Genomic DNA, 27,006 nt, shown 5'->3' on the forward strand with positions numbered 1-27,006 from the left:
AGTTTCTCTGCAGATCAGGCTCTCAATCACAACCTGTGATATTTCTTTCTTATTTTCCAGCACAAAGTGTCCCTCAAGTCCACACCAGGTTTCTCAGGCTCTACTACCTCATTTGGGAGGCAAGCAGAAATTGTGTCACAGACAGGAGGAAGTTATAATGGCAGCTTACGTTCGTTTGGGGCTCATTGGAGAAAAGAGGTTCAATTCTGAGAAGTGTGATGCCTAGCTGAGAGACCCAGTGTTCCAGAAGAATGCAAATAAACCCCCAGAGCCACCATTGGAAGAGTTCTTTACCCTGGCTCAACACAATTAAATAGATGCTGGGTGTGACAATTCTAGTCACACTGGAAAGCATCGGGAGCAGTGGCGAAATTTAGAGCAACTGGAGTTTTCATAGGCTTAAAATTCAGGCCAGGTGCAGGAGATGTATTAAAATTTCTGGGCTTTGTGGGGAAAAGATGATCTGTTGGAGCTCCTCAACCTTAATTGAGCTTTTTCTAAGTCCTAAGGTAGCAGGAGTGACTTGGTAGGGGAAAAACAGAAAGACAGGCACCAAGGAAACCTCTCAAAACTTGAATTGGGGAAGTAAAACTAATCTTCTTGGTACATACTATTTTAAAACATTGCATCTTCTTGTGCTGTGCTTCACATTACTCTGTGCTCTTTACTCTAGAAAAGAGTCTTGAAAATGCCCCCATCAACAGTTTCTAAACATCATGCAAAGCCTCTCTACCCACCACTCCCCTCCTTCCTCACACCCAGGACCTTCAAATGGACTTACCTGATAGCTGAGGCTCTGGAGACCAGAAAAGGGCTCAGGTATATAACTTTTTTTTTTAATCAGTCAACCCAGCCCAGGCCTGGGTGTCTGGAGGTCTGGACTTCCTTGTCAACATGTTCCCTAGCCTGTACAATGCTGGGACACTGAGACCTCATTGACATTCTGCTTCTGCTTCCTAGCTAGCTGTTGTAGCTTAGGGCAATTCACTTAACTTCTCTGGATCTCTGTTTCGCCATTTGTAAAATGAAGGATTTGGAACTAGGGATCCCCACATTTCCTTTTAGCATAAAAGGCCCATGATTACCAATGACCTGCTCAAGCCTCATTTCCTCATATTTTCAGCAAAGCCATATCTGCTTCTCTACTTCATAGGGAGGAAATGAAAGTGCTCAGGAAGCCTTAGAACATAACACAAATGTCAGCTATCAGAATTCTTTATGCAGCTCTTTCCTCAGAGCATGTTTTTCATATCTTTTACCATTTGTAAGTGCAATCCCGTGCCTTACAGGAATCCTAAAATTCAGTCCTGGGTTTGGTGAAATGGGAGGCAGGATGTCAGAACAGGTAGATGAAGTTTCTGCAAATGAGAGTAGCCTCTGAAAGGTCTTTTGAAGGAAGTGGGCTAAGGCCCCCCCTCAGTCTCCAGAGATGGCATCTTCTTGACCCTTTCAAAGGTGATGAACAGTGCTTCCTAAGGAACTTACATTCTCAAATATGGCTTTGCCTTAAGAATTGAAAAGACCGTGCAGGGTTCCAAGGACAATAATGGTAAACGGAGGTGTTTATCTTTTGCCTAGCACCTGTGTATTTTCAAGTAATTTACCCACATGAATCATTAGCATTCCCAACCCAAGTCAACCTTTGTTCTTGCCTTTGGAATAGAGGGAGGTGATATTGTCTGAGCTTTGCATTCAGAGAAAGCACCTGGATTGAGAGTGACAGTCCCTCTGTCCACAGCTGGTGGAATTCTTCCTTGCCACCAGTGACAAACCTTTTCATCTCTTGTCCCCCACTACAAGGACTCCAGTGGTGCTATCTCAGTGCCTTAGCATCACTGGGTATCAGAACACGAATGGCTCCTTAACTTCCTGCAGGGGCCAACCCTGCTTATCTGCTCTGACTGTTGTGGCTCAGTTGGTTGGGCATCACCCCACAAAGTGAAATGTCCCCGGTTCAATTCCAGGTCAGGGCATATGCCTGGGTTGTGGGTTCATCCCTGGGTGGGGCAGGTACGAGAGGCAACTGATCGATGTTTCTCTCTCACAGCAGTGTTTCTCTCCCTCTCTTTCTCCATTCCCCTCTCTCTAAATATAAATAAAATATGTTTAAAATAGTGCTTAATCTTGAGGGGTACAGGGAAGACATGTATGTCTATCTGAACGCACAGCACAGAGTTTCCATTGCCACCTCTGAACAGCTGTCTCATCCGAGACAACATTGTGGCCCTTCCTCTTCTAAATTGGAATGGGTCATTCTTAAGGGAAATGAAAATTGTAATTCCCTCATCTTGGATAGAATGAGTTAAAGGGACAGACTCTCTCCTTTTCTCTCATCCAACAGCTAAATTAACATAAGTCCCTAAGCAAAGGGCTTTAGGAAACGGAATGTTAGTTAGTAAGCAATTATAATGTGAAATGGAAATGTACATTGAAGACCAGAAGCCTGGGCAGCTCTACACTTCAGACGTTACCTACCCTAAAATAGAATACAGTGCCTTTGCCAAGAATACAGCTGTTTCAGCTCCATCTTTTCCCAGGTCAGGCACACAATAAATATTTGTGGATTGATTTGGTGGGTAAACATTCTTTGCACTTGGATACTTGTCCGTTTTCCAGCTTATTCCTCTTATTTGTTATTCTTTTTGAATGTTTAGCAAAGATGCAGCTGCCAGTGTTACCAGTGTTCGATACAACTGGAAGGAATGTTGACCATAGTGACTGTCATCTGGATTTTCCAAACTGGTTTCACCAGTTCTGGGTATCTTGGCAAAAAAAAGTTTCTGTGTTTAAATAAGTTGGGAAAATGTTTTTCAGCTTCCTACTCTGGTCCCGCAAGAGTCTTAAGGTACATTAGCTTATTAAATAAACTGAGAAGAGTCGAGGGGAAAAATAAACAGTTTTAACTTTGTTAAAATGATGTCTTTCCAAGTCACTTTGATTAGGGAACAGTCCCTACCATATATTGTGTGATATCTGTTAAAGTTCCACAAATGTATTCTCTTTGGAAAATATCTTGGGAGCTACTAATTGAACCCAATTTCTAAATTTTACTGGTGAAAAAACCAGAGGTTCTCAGAGGGACTGAACTTCTTGTAGGTAGTTAGTAGGGGAGCTAGGACTAGAACCCCATTTCTTGAATTCCTTGCTCAGGTACTGACATTCTGGGCAAGCAATAGATAGCTAGTGAAGGTTTTTATTTTTGTTTGTTGTTTGTTTTTTGTGTGTAGAGGAATAACAACAGAGATGATTCCCAGGAAGAGTGACTGGACAGAAAGGATAAAGCAGGGAAGGGGCTCACCTAGTGAGGGAGGAAGCACTTAGGATCTGGACATACCAACCGGTCAATCAGAAAATCCTGCCTGAAATAGTGCCTGAGTACTCTCCTGAGAAAACAGAGCCAGCAGAAGGTTCTGGCATTACCTCAGGGGTTAGGGAACAAGAAAGAAAAAGAGACTAGTCAAAGAGAACCCTAGCCAGGAGGAAGACACAAAGAAAAACCACAAGATGTTTCTTTTTTTTAAAAAATTGAACTAATTGGGATGACATTGGTTAATAAAATTATATAGGTTTCAGTGTACATTTCTATAATAATCATCTGCCTATTGTATTGTGTGTTCACCATCCAAACTCATCTTCCATTACCATTTAGTGCCTGCCCCCTCTTGTAACCACTATCTTGTTGTCTGTGTCTAGGAGGGTTTTTTTTTCTTCCATTCCTTCACCTTTTTCAGGAAGGCCCCCACCCACCCTCCCTTTGACAGCTGTCAGTTTTCCATATGTATGAGTGTTTTTATTTTGTTTATTTTGTTCATTAGATTCCACATTATCAGTGAAATCATATGGTACTGGTCTTTCTCTGCTTGGCTTATTTCACTTAGCATGATGTTCTCCAGTCAATCCATGCTGTTGCAAAGGGCAAGGTTTCCTTCCTTTTTATCGCCAAGTAGTAGTACATTGAGTAAATATACCACAGCTTTTTATCCACTCATCCACTGATGGGCACTTGGGCAGCTTCCAAATCTTGACTATTGCAAATAATGCTGCAATGAAGATGGGGTATATATATGCTTTCAAATTAGCGTTCCGGGTTTCTTGTGATATATTTCCAGTAGAATCGTTATGTCATAAACACTATAGTTTCCTCAAGAAATTAAAAAAGGAAAAAAAAAAAAAAAAAGAAAGAAAGAAGGAGGAGGTGGTAGTTTCAGTGACGACATTATAGCCAGAGCTGAGAAACCCAGTCTTGGAATCTGGAGTGTGTCGAGTTTGAACCCTAGCAAAGGGACTTCAAAAAGGTTTTGAGTCTGTTTCCTCATCTGTGAAATGGGCGTGATTGCCATCTCAAAGGTTGAGAGTATTCACTAAAATAAAGTCCTTACCTTCGGGTTTGCACACCTTAGGAGTCAAGGAGTGAGCAGAGACCACAGCGAGAAAGAAATAGATTAAGGTATTCCCTTGACTGTGTCCCTAAATGGGGGCAGGGACCCTGAGGGATCAAAGCCTTTATTTTAAGCGAATTTGCTTACTGCCCTGTGAAGGGGAACGGGTGAGCTGCTCAAGACAGCCTCAGCCTAGTCCCCACCCCAAGACACTACGCTTTCACCCAGGCTTCCATCTCCCCGCGCCTCCCAAGCTCCCCAACTCCAGCTGCTCACCGGGCTCCCACTACAGCGACCGCTGGGAGCCAGAGGCGCATGCGCCTTCCTGGGCCCTTGCCCAGCTATCCACGTTTCACTTCCCTCCCTTTTCCTCCGCAGCTCCAGCTCCAGCGCTACGATTGGCCAGCCGACTTCCACGCCTTGTCCAATAAACGCTGGCCTCTCACCCCCGTGTTACTGGGTAGAACAAAACAAAAACAGAGCAAGAGGGGCCTGAGACGCTAGAGGAAGAGGCAGAGGCTGAGGAGTAGGGTCAGGTCAGCGGACCAGGGACCTGGGCGAGCGGCAGCAGCGGCGGCAGCGGCAGCAGCGGCCCGGAGGGTCAGTACCGGCTCATCTCGCACGCTCGGGAGGACGGCGCCCTTTCCCTCAGCCCGGGTCTCTCGGATGCAGCCGCACGTTGGGAGGGGGAGGGGGCGTGGAGGCCGCGGCTCGGTCTGGTCAGGTCCACGCCTGCGGGGCTGCAGTCCGGCCGCCTCCTCTGAGCCCCGCTGGCCCGGCTGTGTCCTCCCCAACGCCCCGGGCTGCGGGGCGTCGGCCCCAGTTTCCTCCTTCTGGGCCCGGGCCCGGAGCACGGCGGCACGGGCCCGCCCCCTCCCGGACCCCATCCCGGCTTAGCCAGGCGCGCGAGGCACTCGCCGGAGAAGGCTGCTCCTTGTCCCCGCGAAGGCCGAGGTTTCGTTTCCATTTGGGGGGTGGGCGTTGGGAGGTGCGGTTTTGGCCTGACTGAAATCCTGAGGGAGGCTTGCCCCCTGGTTTCCTTGGGCGCCCTCTGAAGAGGTGCCCCTCTCCCCCCAGCCCGGCCCGCCCAGGCCCGGCCCAGCCGCTCCCTCCCCGGGGCCCGTCGGGACTGGCGGCCGCAGGGGTCCGGGCCTGTGCCCGCGGTGAGGAAGCGGGTGCCACCGCTGCAGAAGGGGCAGCGCGCTCGTCGTGGAGCCGGGAGGCGGACACGTGCCCGACCCGGCCGTGCGCGAACTTTGCTTCGCCCTTCCTACGGCAAAGGGTCGTTTTCGGTGTTTAGTTTAAATGAAACCTCCCAGAGAAAGCAAAGACGGGAAGGGAGCCCCATTTTTTGGTGAAAAGCACGCTGTGTAGCATTTGTCAGATTGGTGCTGCAGCGTACACGGGAGGGTGTTACATGTGTGGCGTGTTTTTGCAAGAGCTTCAGAAAGCGGTTTGCTGAGGGCAGGACCGCCCGTGGCCCGGTGTCCCGTGGGAGCCGGCCACGCAGCCAGCAGCGCTGCACCGTCTACAGCTGATGAAGACAATTAACATTGGAGCGCTGTGTAAACGGTCACCGCCTGTTTTTATTTATGTTTTTACTCTTGAGTGTTAGGATTTTGGCATTCTTGCGAATGTAAGGCTTTTTAGGAAACCATTTAATATATACTTTCAAAAAATAAAAATAAAAAGGAACCACTGCCGATGGTTGTAAATTTAATTATTGGTGTTTATGCCTTTAACATTTCTTCATTATAGGTTATTAAATTCCCTAGTATCTCTGCAGACCTCTTTGAATTATATTTTGATTGGTTTTTCTGTTGTAGTAATAAGAAAAACAGTGGCTAGGAGTGCAGATATAAATGATGCTCTTGATATTTTCTGTGGTGCTTACTTTTGCATCATTGTGGTTAAATACTTTTAGCTGACTTTCTTTTACGTTGCTAATCAGCTGTGATAATAGCCCGGGAGTGAACAGAGCAGATATTTTCTAGTTAACATATGGACTGAACTTCAAAAAAGTGTCAGAGCGGATTATCAGGTATATTTTGGGAAATAGATGTTTGGAGGGGATTGGGTGGGTGGGCTGAGAGTCTTTTAGGGAATGTCTTGGCAGCTGAAGACTTCAGAGTCTATGTTTCTAATTCTGTGATACCAACGTTGGAAAACTGAAAACGGTGTTTCATTTCAGCCTTAATTTTAACATCCGTGTGGTTTTTGTTTTCTTATTGAAACTTAATTTTGTAGTTTAGTACGAAGGATAGGGGTTTAATTTTTTTGCTTTGCATTTTTAAAAATTTGGTATAAAGGTATCTCAAGGGTTGTTAGGTAAACTGGGTAGAAAACCCACTGCTTTGAAGAGAGGAAAAACAGGGAACATATCTTTAACCTTCTCCAAATGTCTGTGTTGCTATCAAGTTTGACTGAGTTCCTGATTGCATTATCATTGCCTGAAGACACAGGGCTTTTTTTTTTTTTTTTTTTTTATGATTACTTAATAAATATATGGTTACTTGGTAAATATAGGTGATGATCATGACTGATAATTTTCTTTGCCCAACTGAATGTCTTCTGTATAATAGTTTAAAATAAATATTATTTTTGTTTGGAAAACAGTACTTAAGAATTTGATACAGCAATAGGAGTCTATGTTTTAATAAGCTTTTCTCTTTTAACCCTAGCAAAGAATCTTGCCGTGGGGTACTAAAATTTGGTAGTGAATTGTGCAAACAGTGCTGGGTTTTGAAGGTTTAGGTTCTAACCTTAGTTCTTCCACTGAGCAGCCTTCTCTGGGCAGATCACCTGCCGTCTCGGAATCTGTTTAGTTGTGTGCAAAGTGGAGTACTTACCTCAAGATTGCTCTGAGAGGTACACGAAATAATGCCTGTAAAATTCTTTTTGAATTATGAAGGCCTTTGTAAACATCAGTTATAATCATTTCCTTTCCTTAATCAGCTATGTTGTCCACAAAGCATTTTGTCAAATTATTCTTCCATCAGTATAAAAAAGACTATAGTGTAAAAAACATGCACATATCATATAACATTTTCACTTCACTGTAACATGTACTTTATATACAGAAATGAAACAGATATTTTCAGCCATGAAGAACACTAAATGTTTAATTTGCAAATTATTTTTGTTCACATATATATGTGTATCTCTTGTATATATTTTAAAGGTTTTTTTTTCCTCCTGTATCTAGAGTTTGTGAGAATTATGATATTAAAAGGTATTTATACAGAATGTTACTTTGAATGGGATTGGAGTGAGGTCATCATTTTGTTAATTTCTGAAGCAACATGATAGCATCTTAGTAGTCTAAGGATTATGTCATAGTAAGAATTTATGATTTTAACAAAAGGTGTTTATTTTTGTTTTATAAAATAATACCTTTTCTGGAGAAAAAGGGCTATAAACTTATAAGATGTTTAAATAGTATATATTGAGGAATTTAAAGCTCAGGTTTCACCTTTGAGTTCCAGTAGGCATCATATTTCATTGTTCTAAAATAACATCTGTGGGTTATATGAAAAAAATACACTTTTCTGCAGTTCATTAGTCATTTTCATTGATTTGTGCATTTTATGTTTTAAAAGAAGAGCACACTGCTAGTGAAATTATTGTAAATGACTGGAAGGACTTATATGTAACCTATAATACTTAAGTACTGTAAACCACTACTTGAAAAATATTTCCAGATCAATTTTGAAATAGTATTTGGTGATACCTTCTGGCAGTAGTTCTCATGAAAATATGTTTTGATAGTCTTTGAAATAATATTGAATTTATATCACTAAGTTAATTGTCTAAGTAAAAGGTAACTGGTTTTATCAAAATCTTCTAGCATTAGTAATTTTTAAGCTATTTTGAAATAGCAGTCTAAAATACTGAGATGCTAATGTCATTGTATTTATTCCTTTTAAAAATAGATAAGATAAAAAATGCATTTTTCAGATTATAAAAATACTCTTGTTATGGAAAACAAATTAAATCACCGCCCCCCCCCCCCCCCAAATCTCAAAGTTGTATAGATACTTAGGTAATAAAATGGTAGATATGTCTGCTTTTGGAAATGTTGTAGAGTGAAAAATAATACAATCATGTGATATTCTTGATTAACCAAGACACTGTTATTTGCCTTTTGTTGTACTCATGATTTATTGGTAGCACACTAGCCAATATTTTTTTTATACCAGGTTAATTATGAGGCCTGTTATTCCTAAAAAAATTGGAAGTGTGGGTATACTCCTTTAACTTGAAATAAACATGTATAGCAGTATTTTTAAGTTCCAAGTTAAAGGTATAATGTAGCACATCCAGAAATACAGGCTTTTTTAATTTTTATTTTTGGACACAGATGAACTTATTAAGAAGTTGAAATCAAATATTATTTAGGGTAAACGATATTTGAAAGTGAACTTTTATTAAAAAATGGAATTATATGGTGATTTTTTTCCCTCCAGTGTTACTAAGTAAATTGAATTTTCTTAAAATATATCAGTTTGGAAGATATTGAAACTTTTTATTTTCTTTTTAAAGAACTAGATCCCAAAGGAAGACTTCCATTTGGTAATTTAATCAGTGCAAGTGAAATTAAGGAATAATGGATGTAGAAAATGAGCAGATACTAAATGTAAACTCTGCAGGTAAATATTAATATTTTGATTACTTATTTGCCAGATTAGTAATATTTCCTAAATATCTGTAATTAATCATGGGGTATTTGGCAAGTTACTTAAATACTTTCAGCCTTAGTTTCCTTATCTGTATAAATGATGTAATAAATAGTTCTTACACTGTGGGTAAATGGTAATTTCATGTGGTTCAACCTAATATAACTTATGACTATAATTGATATAACAGTAGATGGTTAAAATACTTAGAATTTTCTTTCTTCATTTTTCTCTTTAAGATCCTGATAACTTAAGTGACTCTCTTTTTTCTGGTGACGAAGAAAATGCTGGGACTGGGGAAATAAAGAATGAGATAAATGGAAATTGGATTTCAGCATCCTCCATTCATGAAGCTAGAATTAATGCTAAGGCAAAAAGGCGACTACGCAAAAACTCATCCCGGGACTCTGGCAGAGGCGATTCAGTTAGTGATAATGGAAGTGAAACCATTAGAAGTGGAGTAACTGTACCAGCGAGTCCAAAGGGAAGGTTGTTAGATAGGCGATCCAGATCTGGGAAAGGACGGGGACTACCAAAGAAAGGTTGGTATATACCACATCCAAAGATACAAGTGGAAAAAAAGATTGTCTGGTTCTTGTTATTATAATTGCTTTGTTCTATGGGTGAGAGGAATTTAAACAATGATAATGTAAGATTTTGTGGCTTGTATATATTTTTTTACATTGTACTAAACTGAGGATCATCCATTTTTTAAGTGGAGCCTTTTTTTCTTGCTTCAATTGATTTAGTGTTCTTGAGCAGAACTTAATTATTTCCAGCAAAACACAGTTAGTCCTACCTCGGTACTGATCCGTTTCAGAAACCATCCAACGCTGTACTCTTGCATTTTTACGAGAAAAAAATGTTTTGGCCCTCATTGGCCCTCTCTTCTGATGCAGTAGATGTCCATGTGCCAGTCTCAGGTTGGCTTGTGAACAGTTCCAAACTTGTGAGTTTGGCACTCATCGTGATTTCTGGAATTATTAACGATGAGTACCGAGGTACCACTGTACACACTGATGACGTTTTTCAGTTATGAATTGTGCATGTACAATATTCTCTAACTTTGCTTGAAAGAAATAGGGTCAGGTATTCATCATACCTATTGTCTAATGAATCAATTTATGCCCACTGAAGAATACATAAACATTTGGTTAATACCTTGCTCAGAATTTTAATGATTTCATAGATTTGGTTCTGAGGTCTCTATAGCTCTGTTTATTTTGAGTACTGGAGTGGAATTGTCTGTTTCACTGCTTTATTGCCAATGCTTGGAGTGGAGACTAGCAATATAGGTAGTTAAATATTTGTTGAATGAGGGGTCTATCAGCTTTTGTCTGTGGTAGGATTTTAATACAATATGATGATTTCACAATCTTCTAAATGATAGGAGCTTCAGTTTATAGCCTAGTATTACTGCAGAATGTTTTTTGTCATATGTCCAAAGTTGTTGTTCTTGTTGAATGGCTCTACAGCCATTTGTTGGATCAAAATGGAAACTACTTTTCAGAGTCTGTTTTGCTCTTGTGGCAAGGACTACACTCTGGACATAAAATAAAAACCTCCCAAAAATATTGGTGATGCTTTAAACTTCATTAGAAATAATATAATATTTTGAGCCTTATGAAAACATTTCATTAAGTTTATGTGGAAAAGCAAATTTGAAAGTTGTATTCGTTAAACTTCTACTGGCCAGTTTGTATATAGAAATAGAAATGATCAGTGCTATTAAATACTTAAATAGCAATTCTAATATTTTTAACATTGCTGTTATAAAGTATAGTTTAATATGTAGTATTATATCTAAAGAATATTTGAGTTTAAAACATTTGTTGATGGTCACCCTGCTTCTTTGTTAAATAGTTTCTGAGTTTTTTATGCCACATTTTACTGGCTCAACATATTTCTTTTTGTTTTGGTTTCAAGAAATGCCAAATAAAATTTAGAGCTAAACTGGAATATCACCTCTGAGGTCCTTGATATAGCTATTTTTCTGATTTTTTTGTTTTTGTTTTTGCTTTTATTTTAAAGCAGTGCCTTTTTATTTTTAATTTTATAAGTTATTTCAACTTGATGTTTTGAAGAAGGTTATAAAATATCTAATCATTACTGAAAAAGCAGTGATCTGAAAAAAAATGTTTAAAGTATAACTCAACTGGAAAAAAAAGAAAGGAAATTAAAATACAATGTTTTAGCGGTTATTTTAATTAGCATCTTAACATCTAGAATTATTTCAAATTTTCATTAAAATTAAAGTTTATGAGCTGTGAACTTTGTCTCTTTTTCAATTCAAAACTTTTTAGGTGGTGCAGGAGGCAAAGGTGTTTGGGGCCCACCTGGGCAGGTATATGATGTGGAGGAGGTGGATGTGAAAGATCCTAACTATGATGATGACCAGGTATCAATGCTTTTGCTTTTTAAATATATATTTAAATAGCTTATAAATTCTTTTGGTCTCATGTTTGTCATTTATTCATGACACTTGTCAAATCATATACAACATGTTTATAATTGGTAACTGTCAAACCATATATGTAATTATACTAATGTATATATATATGACTTATGACTACATGTTTGTATACACATGCACATTAGTATATGCATGTAAGTCATATACATACGACTCAGTACCTTCAGACTGTTAGTTAATTTTGGGTTAGGAAAACAAGATAACTGATAGTAATGTTTCATAATTTTCACTTGGTTTCCAAACTGAGTCAAAAATAGATCCCGACAAATTCACTTAAGATTATCAAGTCGAATACTTTTCAGTAAATTCTTTTGAGTTAATGTAATTTCTATAGTAATGAGCATTGAGACTCTATAGTCTTTTGAATATCATAAAATACATAGATATTAAACTCCTTTTAAATATTGTTTAAGATGGTAAGTTTGGTAGTTTTGAAATGTGGATTTTTCTAGGAATAGTGCTGAGAATGTAAATTTTTAACAAATTTTCTAACGACTTTACATATATTTACCTTTTTATTGGGAAATTTCTTAATACAATAGTAGAACAATATAATGAACCTGCTTGTACTCATCTTCCAGCTTTTACCAACTTTAATAATTAATAACTAATGATCAATCCTTTTTTATCCTGTACCTCCATTTATTCTTCTTGTTGTGTTGGTTCCTCCTCCCCATCCCCCCCCACCTCAGCTCTGGATAAGGTACTGTCTGTATGAGATAAGACGTCGTGATTAAAATTTTAGACAGGAAATTATTAGGGTATATGTTAGATTGTTTTTATTGTGCATTGTTTACATGTATGTACTTACCTATTTTAGCTAAGAATTGGATAAGAAAATATTTCTAAGACAACATGAAAAAATATATTTTCAAACCAGTAGGATTCAAATACTATAGAAACTGCTAAATGTTCTAGTTTTAATATGTAATCTTTCAAGCTTATGTTGTTAGATGGAAGCCACTTACAAGTTGCATATAAACATTTCAGAGATTTTTGCATAGGAGAAGGGAGATACTTCTTTTTGAAATTTCAGTTTAATGGTGCTTTCCTGAGATAATTTTTTTTGTCAACTACAACATAGATTTTTGTTAAAGGGACTTTTATTGTAACATTAATCATGAAGGCTTTGGTTCCTGCTTCATTTTTTTTTTTTTAAGTGAAGTTTAATGAAAATACTAGATATGATAAGAAACTATCTCAAAGCTTTTGGTAACTGAATGATTGGCTTTGTGAGAGAGAGAAAGAATTAACAGAAGATATGGGGGGTTGGAAGCAAGTCATTTACTGTGATTAGAGGTTCTAATCTGTATATTGGTTTATTATGTTTAGATTTTGTAAAATAACAGTGATAGATTCTATTTTTATATGTGATCAAAGCATGCAGCATGTCTTCTCTCCCAGGATTAGTATTACTAACCATTTGAAATATAAAACAATTTCAGTTAATCTGAATATTTTGCCTTTTAATTTATAACTCTTTCTCCCTGTTTCATTCCTAGGAGAACTGTGTTTATGAAACTGTAGTTTTGCCTTTGGATGAAGCAGCATTTGAGAAGACTTTAACGCCGATCATACAGGAGTATTTTGAGCATGGAGATACTAATGAAGTTGCAGTAGGTTTAAAGTTGCAATTATAATTTATTTCATATAGAAGAGAAACACACTTTAAAAAAGAAATCATATCTAGAATGATCTTGGATTGCTGAATAAGTTTAAGAATTTTCTTTTTTGCCCTGGTAGGGTAGCCCAGATGGTTAGATCATCGTCCTGATATGCAAAGGTTACAGGTTTGATCTTTGCTCAAGGGACATACAAGAAGCAGCCAATGGCCCTGACTGGTGTAGCTCACTGGATTGTCATCCTGCAAACTGAAAGGTCACCGGTTAGATTCTTGGTCAGGGCAACAGTCAGGGCACATATCTGGGTTGTGGGCCCAGTCCCCAGTTGGGCGTGCGTGATGTTTCTCTCGCACATTGATGTTTCTCTCCCTCTTCTTTTCTCCCTTCCCCTCTCTCTAAAAATAAATAAATAAAATCTTTAAAAAGAAACAATGAAGGCATAAACAAGTGGAACAACAAGTTGATGTTTCTTCTCTCTCCCCCACACCTTCCACACTCACTAAAATCAATTTTAAAAAAGATCTTTTTTAAATAAATGAATTCCTAACTAAGAAATGGAGTCAAATTTTATGAATTTAGATGAATTTCTACCTACTTGGGATCTGATGAGGGCTCTGTGCCATTTCCTTCCCTGACAAATAACACAATATTTTTTATAATGTTTATAATTATAAAATGTTTTTATAATTGATAGTTTATACAATATAATTTTAACAATTTCAAGGCATTTATCAACCTTCTGAAGTCTCTCCAGGGATCTCAGTTAAAAATAACTGACCTAGGGCCATTTTTTTGACATTCACTTCAATGCTTAGGATTAGGATAAAATTTATTGTTGTACTCTGTCAGAAAAAAAGAAAACAGATAAAGATTTGAAAAAGAACGTATATAGAAACCAAGAGAACAAATGTGATGAATTGTTTTGGGAACATTTACTATGTTATGAATGTTTCATAAAGTAAATCTAAAAGGGTTAAATAAAATTATTGGTATAGTTATTAGGATTGCTGACTTAAAGTAATAAAATTGCAACTCTTAAAAGACTTAAATTCTTTTAATTCAAACTGGGCTTTCTTGGTTTGTGTGATACCATGAAGTCTGATATCTTTGGATTTCTAGGGCTTGAATATGAAACAATTATTTGTTTAATGCATTCCATGTGGGGAAAATTTAAAATAAGTGATTCCTGCCCTTTTGAAGCTCAGTGAAGTGAAGGAAATAATATATAAACATTAAAACATAATGTGAAACATTCTACTATAGAAGAATTTGATTAAGTCCTGTGAAGGCAGGGACTAGTAAAAACCTCTTCTCTCCCTAGCATGGAATCAATAGTATGCTATGTGTCTATTAACTGAGCAGAGTGTTCTGGAAGCATAAAATGGGAAGTAATAGAAGAAATGATTCTGAGCCATTTAAGGATGGTTAGGAGTTTGTCAGGGTAAGATGGTTGGAGAGGGTTGTTTTAGGAAGGAGAAGTATTGTGTTTAAAGACAATGATGTAGCTGTTCAAGTGCAGCCCAGAAAGATTACAAGGACACCAGTTAGGTGCTTGTGAAAACAGTACAGGCACCCTTTTAGTAGTATACCATGATTTAAATATTCTGAGAAAACTTTAAGATAAAAGGAAGGCATTCTGAGAATTTAGCCTCTACGGTCAAAATTACTATCTTCCACTTCCAACTTGGCCACTCCAGCTGTGTGCCCTCAGCAAATACTTAATTTTTCTGTGCTTTGTGTATGAGTGTGGTGATAATATCTCCCCTCAAAGGGTTGTTTGAGTATTAAATAATGTAATATAAAATAAAGTGGCTGTTACAATGCCCGATACATTATAAGGAGTCAGTGAGTATTAGCTTCAGGAAATTTTAACTCTAATCCAACATTTAAAATAATAATCCCACTTGAAAACAATGCTTAAGATCTCATTTTAAACTGTATATGCTAAAATACATTTTTGTATGAGGAGAAAGCTTTGAAGAAAAGTAGAGTATAAACAGCTTATGATGTAAAATGAATTTCTCCATAAATGCTTATAAAGCAATATTTTTAGAAAAATGTTGATAGATTATAAGATAGAGGGTTAGTTTACTCCTAACACCAAACTTAGTAATATTATGTGGTTTAATAAACTTTTATAGGTGTAATTCACATTCTTGAGTTCGGTGATATTCAGACAGTTAAAGCTTGACAAAGTGGGTGAATATGTAATTTTTATATGCAGAGTAAGATACTTTATCCTGTCCCTCAAAATATGACTGCTTCTCTAATTTTTTCCAGATGGGGAGAGGTAAGGGATATATAAAATCTTGATTTTTCAAAAATAAAATACTTTTTTTTTAAAAAACAGGAACTGCTAAGAGATCTAAATCTTGGTGAAATGAAAAGTGGAGTACCAGTGTTGGCAGTGTCCTTGGCATTGGAGGGAAAGGCTAGTCATAGAGAAATGACATCTAAGCTTCTTTCTGACCTTTGTGGAACAGTAATGAGCACAAATGATGTGGAAAAATCATTTGATAAATTGTTGAAAGAACTACCTGAGTTAGCATTGGATACTCCTAGAGCACCACAGGTATGTAAGATTGTTTTGTTCATTCTCTTCACCCACTACCCTTGCAGTTATAGAAATAATACATACTCCTAGGAAATTTTAGTAGATGAAAGAGGAAAATATGACCCATATTTCCTACCACACAAAAATGGCCCTCTAATATTTTAATGTATTTTCTCCGAGCTGTTTTTTCCCCATAGTTTTTGTCATACTGTAATTTTATATCATATTTTCCCCCCAATACTCTACAGTTTTTAGGTCATACTTTTTTTTTTTTTTTCTGTCTCTAAACTCTATTGTATGTTGTTAAACAGTTTTATGATCTGGGATTTTTAAAAAGTGTAGATTGTGTTATTATTGAGGATTGAATTTACTTAACTAATATTTATTATAAAAGTAATTATAAGTAAGACTGTTCTCTTTTGTAGTGTTGTGGGGAAATAGAAAATTCATGGTTTATGCTTCTGTTTAGGTTTCTGTTCTCAAAGCCTTATACTTCTATTAGACCTAATATACGCTGACATTATAATATGACTCTGATTTGAAATTAAAAATGTGTGAAATTGTTGCTGTTTACTTGACCAAGTTTCAGATCAGGGTAGGAGCATTTTACTTAAACATTCATTGAGGGATAAAGTATAGGTAGGTTAATTCTTATATGCTGTTTCTATTTTCCTATGATAGACAGTAGTCTGTGTAAGTTAATGAGCGATGATTCAAACATGGACTTTTTAAAAATACCAATACCCATACTTAAAAAAATGATTATGTAACTGTATATTCATTATAGAATTTTTAAAAAATAAAGAAAAGCCAAAACAAAGAAAAAGGCCAGCAAAAATAATCACCGTTTACATTTTACTGTTAAATCTTCCATTCTACTTTCTGTGGATATAAATGTATGGTTTTTATGTAGCCTTATATTTTTTATTTTAATAAAAAGTGGAATCATACTGAATGTGCTGTTTGTAAACTTGACTTTTCTTACACCATAAAATGTAAATATATTTTCCTGTGGCCACATAGTGTACCATCCTTACATATGTACCATTTAACCATACCTTTATTGTTGGACACTAAAGTTGTTTCTGGTTTATATAGGAAATAATGCTATGAACATACTTTCAGATAAATATTTCTGTACAACTTTTCAACATACTATAAATTCCTTTAATCAGTTTTTTTGAGAAAACATAGTCCCATTAATTTTTCCAGGAGAGGTTTCTCTTGACTTTAAGTCATTGGCTTAAGTGTTTTTGATCACATACTCTATTTTCAGGCATTGTGCAAAGTTTTGTGGATTCAGTAATGAGCAAAATAGATGTGGCCCCCTTGCCCCCCATGGCTCTTAACTTGAAGGTTAAGATGTGGGGTGTGTGCCAAGCATAACTAGTAGGTGCTGAGTAGATGTTTTTTGAATACTCCAATCTGTTTTGGGTATTGACTAGTTGAACTCAATCAGTGTTCATCACTTTGTATTTAGAAATTGTATCCTATAAAGGTATATTTTAGATTTTTTAATATAGCTCTTTTTTTCTTATTTTAGTTGGTGGGCCAGTTTATTGCTAGAGCTGTTGGAGATGGAATTTTATGTAATACCTATATTGATAGTTACAAAGGAACTGTAGATTGTATACAGGCTAGGTAAGTAAATTAATTTTCTTAGAATTTCAAAAGAGGGAAAAATTTTACAGGATTCTGTTGAAATGACACATGAATTAATCAGACATTGTGAATATCTACTTGTCATTTGTTTGTATTCTCCACTGTGAAAACAAAATTGAGAAATTGTTGGCCTGATAAAATAGGAAGAGAACAAACAGTAGTATAATGCAGAAGTTCTGGGTTTTGACTAAACCATTAGCTATCTTCATGTCAAGTCACTCATTTCTGGGCCTCAGTTTTCTTATTTATAGAATGAAAGGATTGGACTTGGAGTGTTCTTTAAGGTCCCCACAGGTTTTAACTTTCTGTAATTATTCAATATTCTAATAAGATGGCCAGTATTAACAACAGATCCCCATTTCAATTTTATTTTATATTTATCTGATATAGAAATCTTAAGGAATAATGTTTTTCATGCTTGTTCTTTGTTATAATTAATTATAAGCTAAATGTGATATTTGGGAGTTATGTTATATGACTTTTAGAAACTCTGGAAACTTAGACTTAGCATGTCTTAAGTTTTTTTAGGTGTAGATACTAATTTTCTAGGACAGATCATAGTGGAATGGTCACTCTGGTGGGAAGGCTTGGATCTAAGAAAAAGTTTTATGTGAAATGTTCCTTCTAAGTGTAGATCACTTATTTTGTAATAACATATTTTTGTTGATTGAGAAATAGAAATAATAAAGTATGAGAATATTAAGATGAGAAGCAACTTTTAATTTTGCTCCCAACTTTTAATTTTGAAAAATAATTTTTTAAAAGACTTGAATTTTATGTTTTTTTTTCAACTTTATCCATGATTTAGTCAACCTGAAACATGCTCAAATGTAAAAATTAAATTAATTGATATTGTTCTTATTATTTTGTAGAGCTGCTCTGGACAAGGCTACTGTGCTCCTGAGTATGTCTAAAGGTGGAAAGCGCAAAGATAGTGTGTGGGGCTCTGGAGGTGGGCAGAAGCCTGTTAATCACCTCGTTAAAGAGGTAGCTATTGGTTCTTATCTTTAACTAAATTTATATGTATTTCTCTAGGGAAATAAACTATGCCCTCTAGCTGGTATTTTTGTGGATAAAAATTAAGTCACTCTTACAGCTGCATATGGAAAATTGGATAATCTTAGTATATTTACCTTCATACCCTTTTGCTATAAATTCTGCAATAATTATATAATTGTTATTAAATTTGTATGGTTTCCCTGACTTGAAAAGGAGACTGTGTTAAAGGGATTTTATGATTAGGAAAGCTGTGTATGAACCTCAAAAGAATGCATGAAATCTTTTTTTATATTGGTATTTAAAATTTTTCAAATATTGTTGAAATAAGACTTCCTATTTTGTAGTTATCCAGTAATATCAATTTTATGTGAGCAATTTGAAACTGAATTGTTTCAGATTATAAATTACGAATTATGAGCCCTATAGAGTAGATCAGAGTGGTAGATTTTTGTAAGGAGGTTTACTACCTCTATGCATGCTTTAAAAGAAGAAGTAATTAATTTATTACATTAAAATGCCAGATTTATTCTTTGGATTATTTTTTTTCCGGCAGTAAAATGATGTTCTATGTCAAGAAATCAAAAAGAAAATTTCAAGAATCAAAAATAAAATTTATTCCTATTTACAGATTTTTAAGAAAATTAGAAGATTTATAGTTCATGTGCTTCTGATTTCAGAGTATAATCTTTACATGTGATTATAGTTTTGATACTTAATAAATTTCTTAATGATATGTATACCTTATTTGTGTGTTAAGGAACTTACAATCTAGTTAAGAGGTTTGACCATTTTTGCTTTCATGTGTGTTAAGGTAGATGAGTTGGTGTTTGTAATATCAGGATTGCAGTATCTGTTTTTTTTAATTAAAAAGTTATTAGAACAATTGAGGTATAAAAACAGTCAAGATACCAGGGCAATTTGGCAAGAAATTGAAATAGAAGGCACTTAGGCTGTGAAGGTAGTAAAATTATCTCTAGTCCCAGTTGACATGATCTATATAAAGGAAACCAAAAGAATCCGCCCCCCCCACCCCCACACAACCACCCCCCCAAACCAAAAAGCCAAACTATTAACAAATAAATAAATTGAACAAGGTAGCAGGATATAAGATCAATATACAAAATTTAATTTTACTTCTGCACACTGACAATAAATGGTCTGAAATGAAATTAAGAAAATTACAATAGCATAAAAAAGATGAAAATAGGAATAAACTTATCAAAAGAAGTGCAGGTCTTATACACTGACACTGCAAAACATTGTCGAAAGAAATTAAAGAAGACCTAAATAAATAGATATCCCATGTTTATGGATTAGAAGACTTACTATTAAGATGGTAATACACAGATGGTCCCCAATCTGGGATGGTTTGACTTGGTGATTTTTGTTCTTATGATGGTGTGAAAGCTATATGCATTCAGTAGAAACTGTACTTTGAATTTTGAATTTTGATCTTTTCCTGGACTAGCACTATATCCAGTATAATACTTTCTTGTGATGCTGGACAGTGGAAGTGAGATGATTTTGCCTCAGTGTAGGCTAACATAAGTTATTTTGAGCATATTTAAGGTAAGCTAGGTGTAATTAAATGCGTTTTTGACTTACGATATTTTCAGTTTATGATGAGTTTTTTGGAACATAACCCCCACTGTAAGTCAAGAAGTATTCGTACTCTCCAAAATTAATATTTTGAGAAATTCCCAAACTATTTTATGGCATGTGAATTATCTCCACAAAAAATGATCAAGATCAAAATTGAAATAAAACTACCTAGTATTTCAGTTTGACATTATTTGGATATTCATTTACTTTACATGGAGGGATGAGTTGGACAAAGGACTTTTAGAAATGTATACATGTATTCATAATTCATCATTCTCAAAAATGTATAGAACCGGATGGAAAACATTTAAAAACTTTTTAAAAATCCTCATCTAAGGATATGTTTATTGATTTGAGAGAGAGAGAGAAAGAGAAAAATGGCAGCGTGAGAGAGAAATATCAATTGGTTGGTTGCCTCCTGCCTATGCCCCGATGGATCGAGCCTGCAATCTAGATATGTGCCCTGACTGGGGAATTCAACCCGTAGCCTTCTTTTGGTTCATGGGATGATGCTCCAGCCAGCCTAGCCACCTGACCAGGGCCAGCATTTAAATATTTTTAAAGTTACATAACAAAGTTTAAAAACTAAGTAATGTAATTTAAATAAGTTATTAATTATAGAGTGAAAATGTTATTCAAACAACATGCTTTAAATGTTTACTTTTCTAAAACGTAATAGGAGGTATCAGGATGTATTCTGTTAATCAAATTTTATTTTACCTTTTATGGAAATACACTGTAGAAGTGTGAAATATGAAGTAGAAGATACATGAGATTACTTTATTGAGTTAGCCAGCATCGAACATCAGCTAGGTGCAAAGGTGATTTTAATAGGCAATGTGTAGTGAAAGATATCGCTAGTTGACATTCTTGTGTTGAAAAATCCATTGGTGTTATTGTATAAATTTGAATAGGCAATACAAGACTTGCCTCTTTAGCTATATATGAGGCCTGTCCAGAAAGTATCCAGCCATGTACTATTAAAAAAGAGACATTTGTTGAAGAAGATACAAGAAACATTGTACATAGGACAATGATGCCTCCGTCCCCTTCAAAGTAAGCACTTTGGGAACTCACACTCTTCTCCCAGTTGCCATCAGCTGCCCCATCGTATTTTCCTGAATCTCATTGACAGTCCGAAATCTCTTCGCTTTCAAAGGTGACTCTAGTTTGGGGAAAAGCCAAACTAAAGTCGCAGAGTGACAAATCAGGGCTGTAGTGGGAGCTGAGTCACCTGGGAGATATGATGTTCTGCCAAAAAGCTTTGCATGAGATGTGATGTATGAGCATGCTCATTATCATGGTGAAGCTGCCAGTCACCAGTTGTCCATAGATGCAGACTTCTGAATTATTCAAATAGTCTCCACAGAGGAATGTTCAAGCTTAATGCAAAATTTGGTGCAGATTTCATTGCTCTACTTTCTCAGTCATTTTGAATGTAACGGCCACACAGTACACATGCTCACTCAATAGTGTCTACCGCCCCCAATGACTAGTACAGTGAAGTCATCATTGTTCACGCATGCACATTCCAGTGCACTCTCCTTGGCTGCCAGGTTACATCGATGTCGCTCAGGCTGTTCTCATTATGTTAATGATGGCTGGACTTTTTTCCCAGACAGACCTCATATAACTAGAAGCTGAGTTACTGATGAACATCTTAGATAATGGGTTTCAAATCCTCAGATGTAGAGAAAAGTATATGGAAGTCTTTACTGGGCCTAGTAAAGCCCTGATACTTCATTTTTTAGTTTCCAGTGCAATATTAAGTTCATCTTGATGGAAGTGAGAGTGTGTGCCACTTTAAAAGTTCATTTTGAGACTTTCAGTTAGTGCCCTCTAGTGGTATTTAAATTTTCATGTTTTACAGGAAGCATTGAAGAATTACGGTTACAACTTCAGGCCATGTACATCTCAAGTCTACTCGTACATCTCAGTGATTATTAAGACACACTGAAACACTTCATTTTCTTCATAATTACGAGCCATTTAAAAATTGGGGATTTACTTTTTTAAGTATGAAAAAATTCTGTTATGATAGTGTCATGTTAAGTTCATATATTCTTAATAGCTGTTTATTATCTGCTATTTCATCATGTATTGTTAATGTATTGCGATAAGGGTAAGTAAATCCTTCAGGCAAAGCACAAGTTTCTTAAAAATTAAAAATTCTAGCCCTGGCTGGTGTGGCTCAGTGGATTGAGTGCTGGCCTGTGAACCAAAAGGTTGCTGGTTTGATTTCCTGGTCAGGGCACACACATTCCATTCCTGCGGTTGCAGGCCATTTTCCTGGTTGGTGGCGTGTGAGAGGCAGCCAATCGATGATACATCTCTCGCATATTGATATTTCCCTCTCTTTCTCCCTTCCCCTTTCTCTAAAAATAAATAAATATATTTTTTAAAAAATTCTAAAACATCTCAATTTTTCAATTTAATAGATTGATATGCTGCTGAAAGAGTATTTACTCTCTGGGGACATATCTGAGGCTGAACATTGCCTTAAGGAACTGGAAGTACCTCATTTTCACCATGAGCTTGTATACGAAGTAAGATTACTTTGACATTCCAAAGAGAATAATTGTGTTCCTTTATGCACTACAGTGACTTAATGCTTCTTTAATAATGTGTCTTTCTCTCTGTTTAAAAATTAACATTAAAAATTTTATCGTTATAGTTACATAGTAGAGAAAAAGGATCTGATACATTTTAGGAGCAATTTCATATATGAATTAATGACTAAAAATACATTCATTCATTTATTCAATTTTTAGGCGATTGTAATGGTTTTGGAGTCAACTGGAGAAAGCACATTTAAGATGATTTTGGATTTATTAAAATCCCTTTGGAAATCTTCTACCATTACTGTAGACCAGATGAAAAGAGTAAGTGTAACATTATTTTGAACAATTTTAAGACTGATACCTTAAATATATAATGATTGAACAAAGATTATGAATTTTTTAAAAAATATTTATTTATTTATTTATAGAAAGAGGGGAAGGGAGGGAGAAAGAGAGGGAGAGATACATCAATGTGTGGTTGCCTCTTGTGTGCCCCCAAATGGGGACCCGGCCTGCAACCCAGGCATGTGCCCTGACTCAGAATCGAACCAGCGACTCTTTGGTTCACAGGCTGGGACTCAATCCACTGAGCCACACCAGCCAGGGCATGAATTGTTAATGAATATTTTTTTTAGATATGTTTAGTAGTGTTATGTCTATAGTTTTTTCTTTCTGTTCTTAATGGCAGTGTTTATGTTTGAATCTCTTTTAGCCATTTCTTGGGTTTTTTAACCTGTATTAAAAAAAATGTGATTGTGTGTTCTTCCTCAAGAGTTCTGTTTCTAAGATATGGTATTTCTTTATATCTAGAGAGAAACATGAACTTTTAACAAATTACTTTAAAGTATACTTAATTTATTCCTATTTAAAATTGTATGCTTTGCTATTAAAATGTTAGTGAGGTTATTTTTATTTTTTAAAAACGTAGTAAATGTACAGGGTTGGGCAAAAGTGTATGAGTATGTGAAATAATATATTCTTGTACTGTTTATTATTATTAATTTGTATTACAACTGTAAACTTTCTTTTGCCCACCCCTGTATATAGAGAAGTTAGATGGGGAAGAAATGTGTCCAATATCTGATGTCTGCCTGAAATTCTTTTGAAAGAACAGTTTTAAATAAAATACTCTATAAAAAAATGTACATATTATCTGTACTTTTCAAGGTTCATACCTGACTTCAGTCTTCTTATATGGACATTTAGCCTTAAATATAGCTTGATGACAGTGATGAGTTATATGGCATTATGTATTTCATATGGGCTAATAATTCTGTATATAATTTTATTGTTTTAGGGTTATGAGAGAATTTATAATGAAATTCCTGACATTAATCTGGATGTCCCATATTCCTACTCTGTGCTTGAGCGATTTGTAGAAGAATGTTTTCAGGCTGGAATAATTTCCAAACAACTCAGAGATCTCTGTCCTTCAAGGTACTTTATTTATTACTTTCTCAACCTTAAATACCAGCTGAGGTGCTTGGGAAGGTTAAGCTAATTTTCTCTCACTCTAGTTCTATGAGAAAAATAATACTATCTTCTCTGGAGGCACTCAAGAGTGAAAATCGCCCATTTTATGTTGATGGAGAAACAAGGGCAAAGCTTCTTTTGCCCCCTTGTGAATCTAAACAGGACTACCTCAAAAAGCCCCTGGAGCAGTTCTGTGTACCAGACTCAGTTCTAAGTAGTTTAAATATTATTTCAGTGTAGGTATTTTCATCAATAATATGAGAAAACTGAGGCTTAGGAAGTTGTAATGTACCTTTTCTAAGGTCACACATGGTAGAGGCTAAGGATGAATCCAGACTTTTTCTGGCTTCAAAGATCTAGGATCACTCTTATACTCTATGTTGCTTCCTTTTGCTCCATCATGGAATGGAGAGTTGGGGTTAATTGGATCTTAACTCACTAAAAAGTGTATGTGAGATTCTTTGGAGGTAATATATTGGGGTTGGCTAAAAAAATCTGTATTTTTTTTCCATAAAATAAAAGACACATATTTCATTTTCACCAATAACTATTGATTTGAATATTTTGAGCATGTCGGCTATCTCCTATGTGGAAATAACGTTGATTGTTCTCAATTAATGTCTCAATTTGATACTATCAGCTTCAACTGGTCTGCCCAACCATGGAGTACAGCATAGTCCATCAAGAAATCTCCAGCACGAAACTTGGCACACCACCTTTGACATGTTTGATCAGTCACATCACCTTCTCCATACACTGCACAAATCTCTTTTTTTTTTTTTTTTTGCATTTTAGTTGCATTTTTATCTTTCTTGAAATAATAAAGCATAATATGCCAAAAATGTTGCCCATTTTCTTCCATCTTCAGTATTAAAATGGCTACACAAAAATTCACCAATTTTGATAAGTATTTTTAAAAAATGCACACTGATATGACAGCTGTCACAGTACAATCTAACAAAATTGTTTTGAATGAAGTTAAAGACAACTAAGTGCTCACTAGAACCATCTTAAGAAAGGAACAAAACGGACTTTTTGGCCAACCCAATATTTGTGCTACTAGGCTCTAATTCTTTAGTAATAGCTAATTTTCTTAATGTCGGTCTGTTTTATGTACATTTTGAATTTTTACAATTTTTATCAAAGAATTTCTAAGCTTTGCCTATTTTTATTTAAGTGTATTGTGAGTATTAAATGTCAGAAAAATACTTAACTGGTAGTGTTCTTTGTTCTAGAAAGTAGAAACCATTAAAAGAGAAGGAAAAGATAAGAGTGAAAGAGACTGTTTAATGGCTTTGATAAAAATGTTTGGAAATGTGGATCTCTACTTGATGATGGTACCTTTTATATACTGATATGCCAAATGATATACATCAGTAAAACCTTCTACTTAGGCAAGACTTCTTGCTACTTATTGCTTTGTTTTCCACCTTGGCCTCCTGATATTATAGTCTGTGCCTTTATGTTCATGAAAATATAGCTGGTTTCTACTTACTATGAAAAGGGGTCAGCACCTTGGCACTGGCTTTTTAAAAGTTTCAGGCTCTGTTCAAAGGTCTAACTGGTTATTTCTATTGTGGCTTTACTCTGAAGTATCATTTCAAGAGATACCTAAACTTTTTATGTATCCCATACCATAGAACTTTGACTATTTAGCCTCTCCTTTTGCTTATTTAGGTGGACTGCACATTTGTGTGGTCTCAAATGCCTTTGAATGTTGGTGTAGAGAATAAGGGCTACTTCTGATTCTGCCCAAGCTCTATTTTCCACTTACTGCTTTAGGCTGCTGGTCAGCTGTTTCTCCTGGGCCATTGCTGCTACACAGAGATAGAATGTGGTTACGGTACAGAGCAAGGCCCCTTGAGTTTGAAATAAGAAAAATCCCAAAATGGGGCGTACACTTGATTCTGATTTATTTTTCCATATTCAGGTTATGGCTTTTCTACATCTGAAACATTTTTTTAAAAAAACATTTTTACACAGATATTTTGATTGATTCTCATAGCTCTAGTTTGCATAATTCCAGATTATATTGTTGTTTCCTATTTGGCTTACTGTTTAGCTTTCAAATAATATGAATAACTTAGTAGAAATAAACATTAAATTTCTAAATAGCAAATGTTTGCCTTATTTATATTTTAACACTTTTACATGACTCCTTTTGTTTGAACAATGAACTTATTTCAATAATTAAGCTTTTATTCAACTAAAAAAATGCTTAGATTAGCAGTTCATTTGATATACTAAATCCTAGGATATGTAGCAGGGAGAGTCCTTTTCAAAAGATCTAGAGGCATACTGACTTTTTTTTTAAACAACAATAAAATCTTTCAAAAGTTAATAACCAGAAAATACCAAGTTTTAAGTTTTTAAAATTGACTGTAGTCAGAATTTGTATATATTTTCATGTTTATGTTCTTTGTATTACAGGGGCAGAAAACGTTTTGTAAGTGAAGGAGATGGAGGTCGTCTTAAACCAGAGAGCTACTGAATATAAGAACTCTTGCAGTCTTAGATGTTACAAATATATATATATATCTGAATTGTAAGAGTTGTTAGCACAGTTTTTTTTTTTTTGGTTTTTTTTTTTTAAGCACTTGGGTACAAGGCATTTCTGAAATTTTATAGACAAATTTAAGGGGAATTTTTAAAGGAAGTGTCTTTCTTTTTCTTTCTCTGTTTCTTTCTAAATTTCTTTATTTTTGACGGTATAAAGGAGGGACAGAAAAGTAACCACTTCTTAAGTGGAATATTCTCATAAGCTACCTTTTTTAAGTGCCATGTTTATGACCTAATCATTCCAAGTTTTGCATTGATGTCAGACTGCTACTCCTTTATTTCAAGGACAGTGTTTTTGTAGTAAAATCACTGGTTTATACAAAGCTTTATTTAGGGGGTAAAGTTAAGCTGCTAAAACCCCATGTTGGCTGCTGCTGTTGAAATACTGTGCTTTGGGAGTAAAAAAAAAAAAGTTATTTGTCTTAAAGAACCTTAAGAAAATGAGT

The 27,006-nt window shown here is 35.7% G+C and overlaps 1 protein-coding gene across 2 annotated transcripts; it reads left to right on the forward strand.

The window, feature by feature from the left end:
* The first annotated feature begins 4,830 nt into the window (after positions 1 to 4,830).
* PDCD4 (programmed cell death 4) lies at positions 4,831 to 26,564 on the forward strand. Of its 2 annotated transcripts, none has more exons than XM_090278576.1 (12): positions 4,831 to 4,979; positions 8,922 to 9,028; positions 9,295 to 9,597; positions 11,359 to 11,453; positions 13,031 to 13,144; positions 15,501 to 15,722; positions 17,248 to 17,345; positions 18,239 to 18,353; positions 22,406 to 22,513; positions 22,739 to 22,849; positions 23,826 to 23,965; positions 26,432 to 26,564. In XM_090278576.1, exons 2-12 carry the CDS (start codon positions 8,986 to 8,988, stop codon positions 26,490 to 26,492), a joined length of 1,410 nt encoding a protein of 469 aa, XP_090134702.1. In that variant the 5' UTR covers positions 4,831 to 4,979; positions 8,922 to 8,985; the 3' UTR covers positions 26,493 to 26,564. The 2 variants fall into 2 exon arrangements, with proteins under 2 accessions (XP_090134702.1, XP_090134703.1); XM_090278577.1 differs by lacking the exon at positions 4,831 to 4,979 and adding an exon at positions 7,180 to 7,247.
* The last annotated feature ends 442 nt before the right edge of the window (positions 26,565 to 27,006 follow it).

This window comes from Furipterus horrens, unplaced genomic scaffold (genome assembly GCF_987537825.1).
Source record: "Furipterus horrens unplaced genomic scaffold, mFurHor1.1.pri manual_scaffold_5, whole genome shotgun sequence".
Taxonomy (NCBI): Eukaryota; Metazoa; Chordata; class Mammalia; order Chiroptera; family Furipteridae; genus Furipterus; species Furipterus horrens.

Excerpts from the sequence above, each read along its gene's own strand:
- PDCD4 (XM_090278576.1), top strand. The coding sequence starts at position 8,986 with ATGGATGTAGAAAATGAGCAGATACTAAATGTAAACTCTGCAG. Across the intron at positions 11,454-13,030 it reads CTAACTATGATGATGACCAG|GAGAACTGTGTTTATGAAAC; the intron begins GTATCAATGCTT and ends TTTCATTCCTAG. Across the intron at positions 23,966-26,431 it reads AGAGATCTCTGTCCTTCAAG|GGGCAGAAAACGTTTTGTAA; the intron begins GTACTTTATTTA and ends TTTGTATTACAG.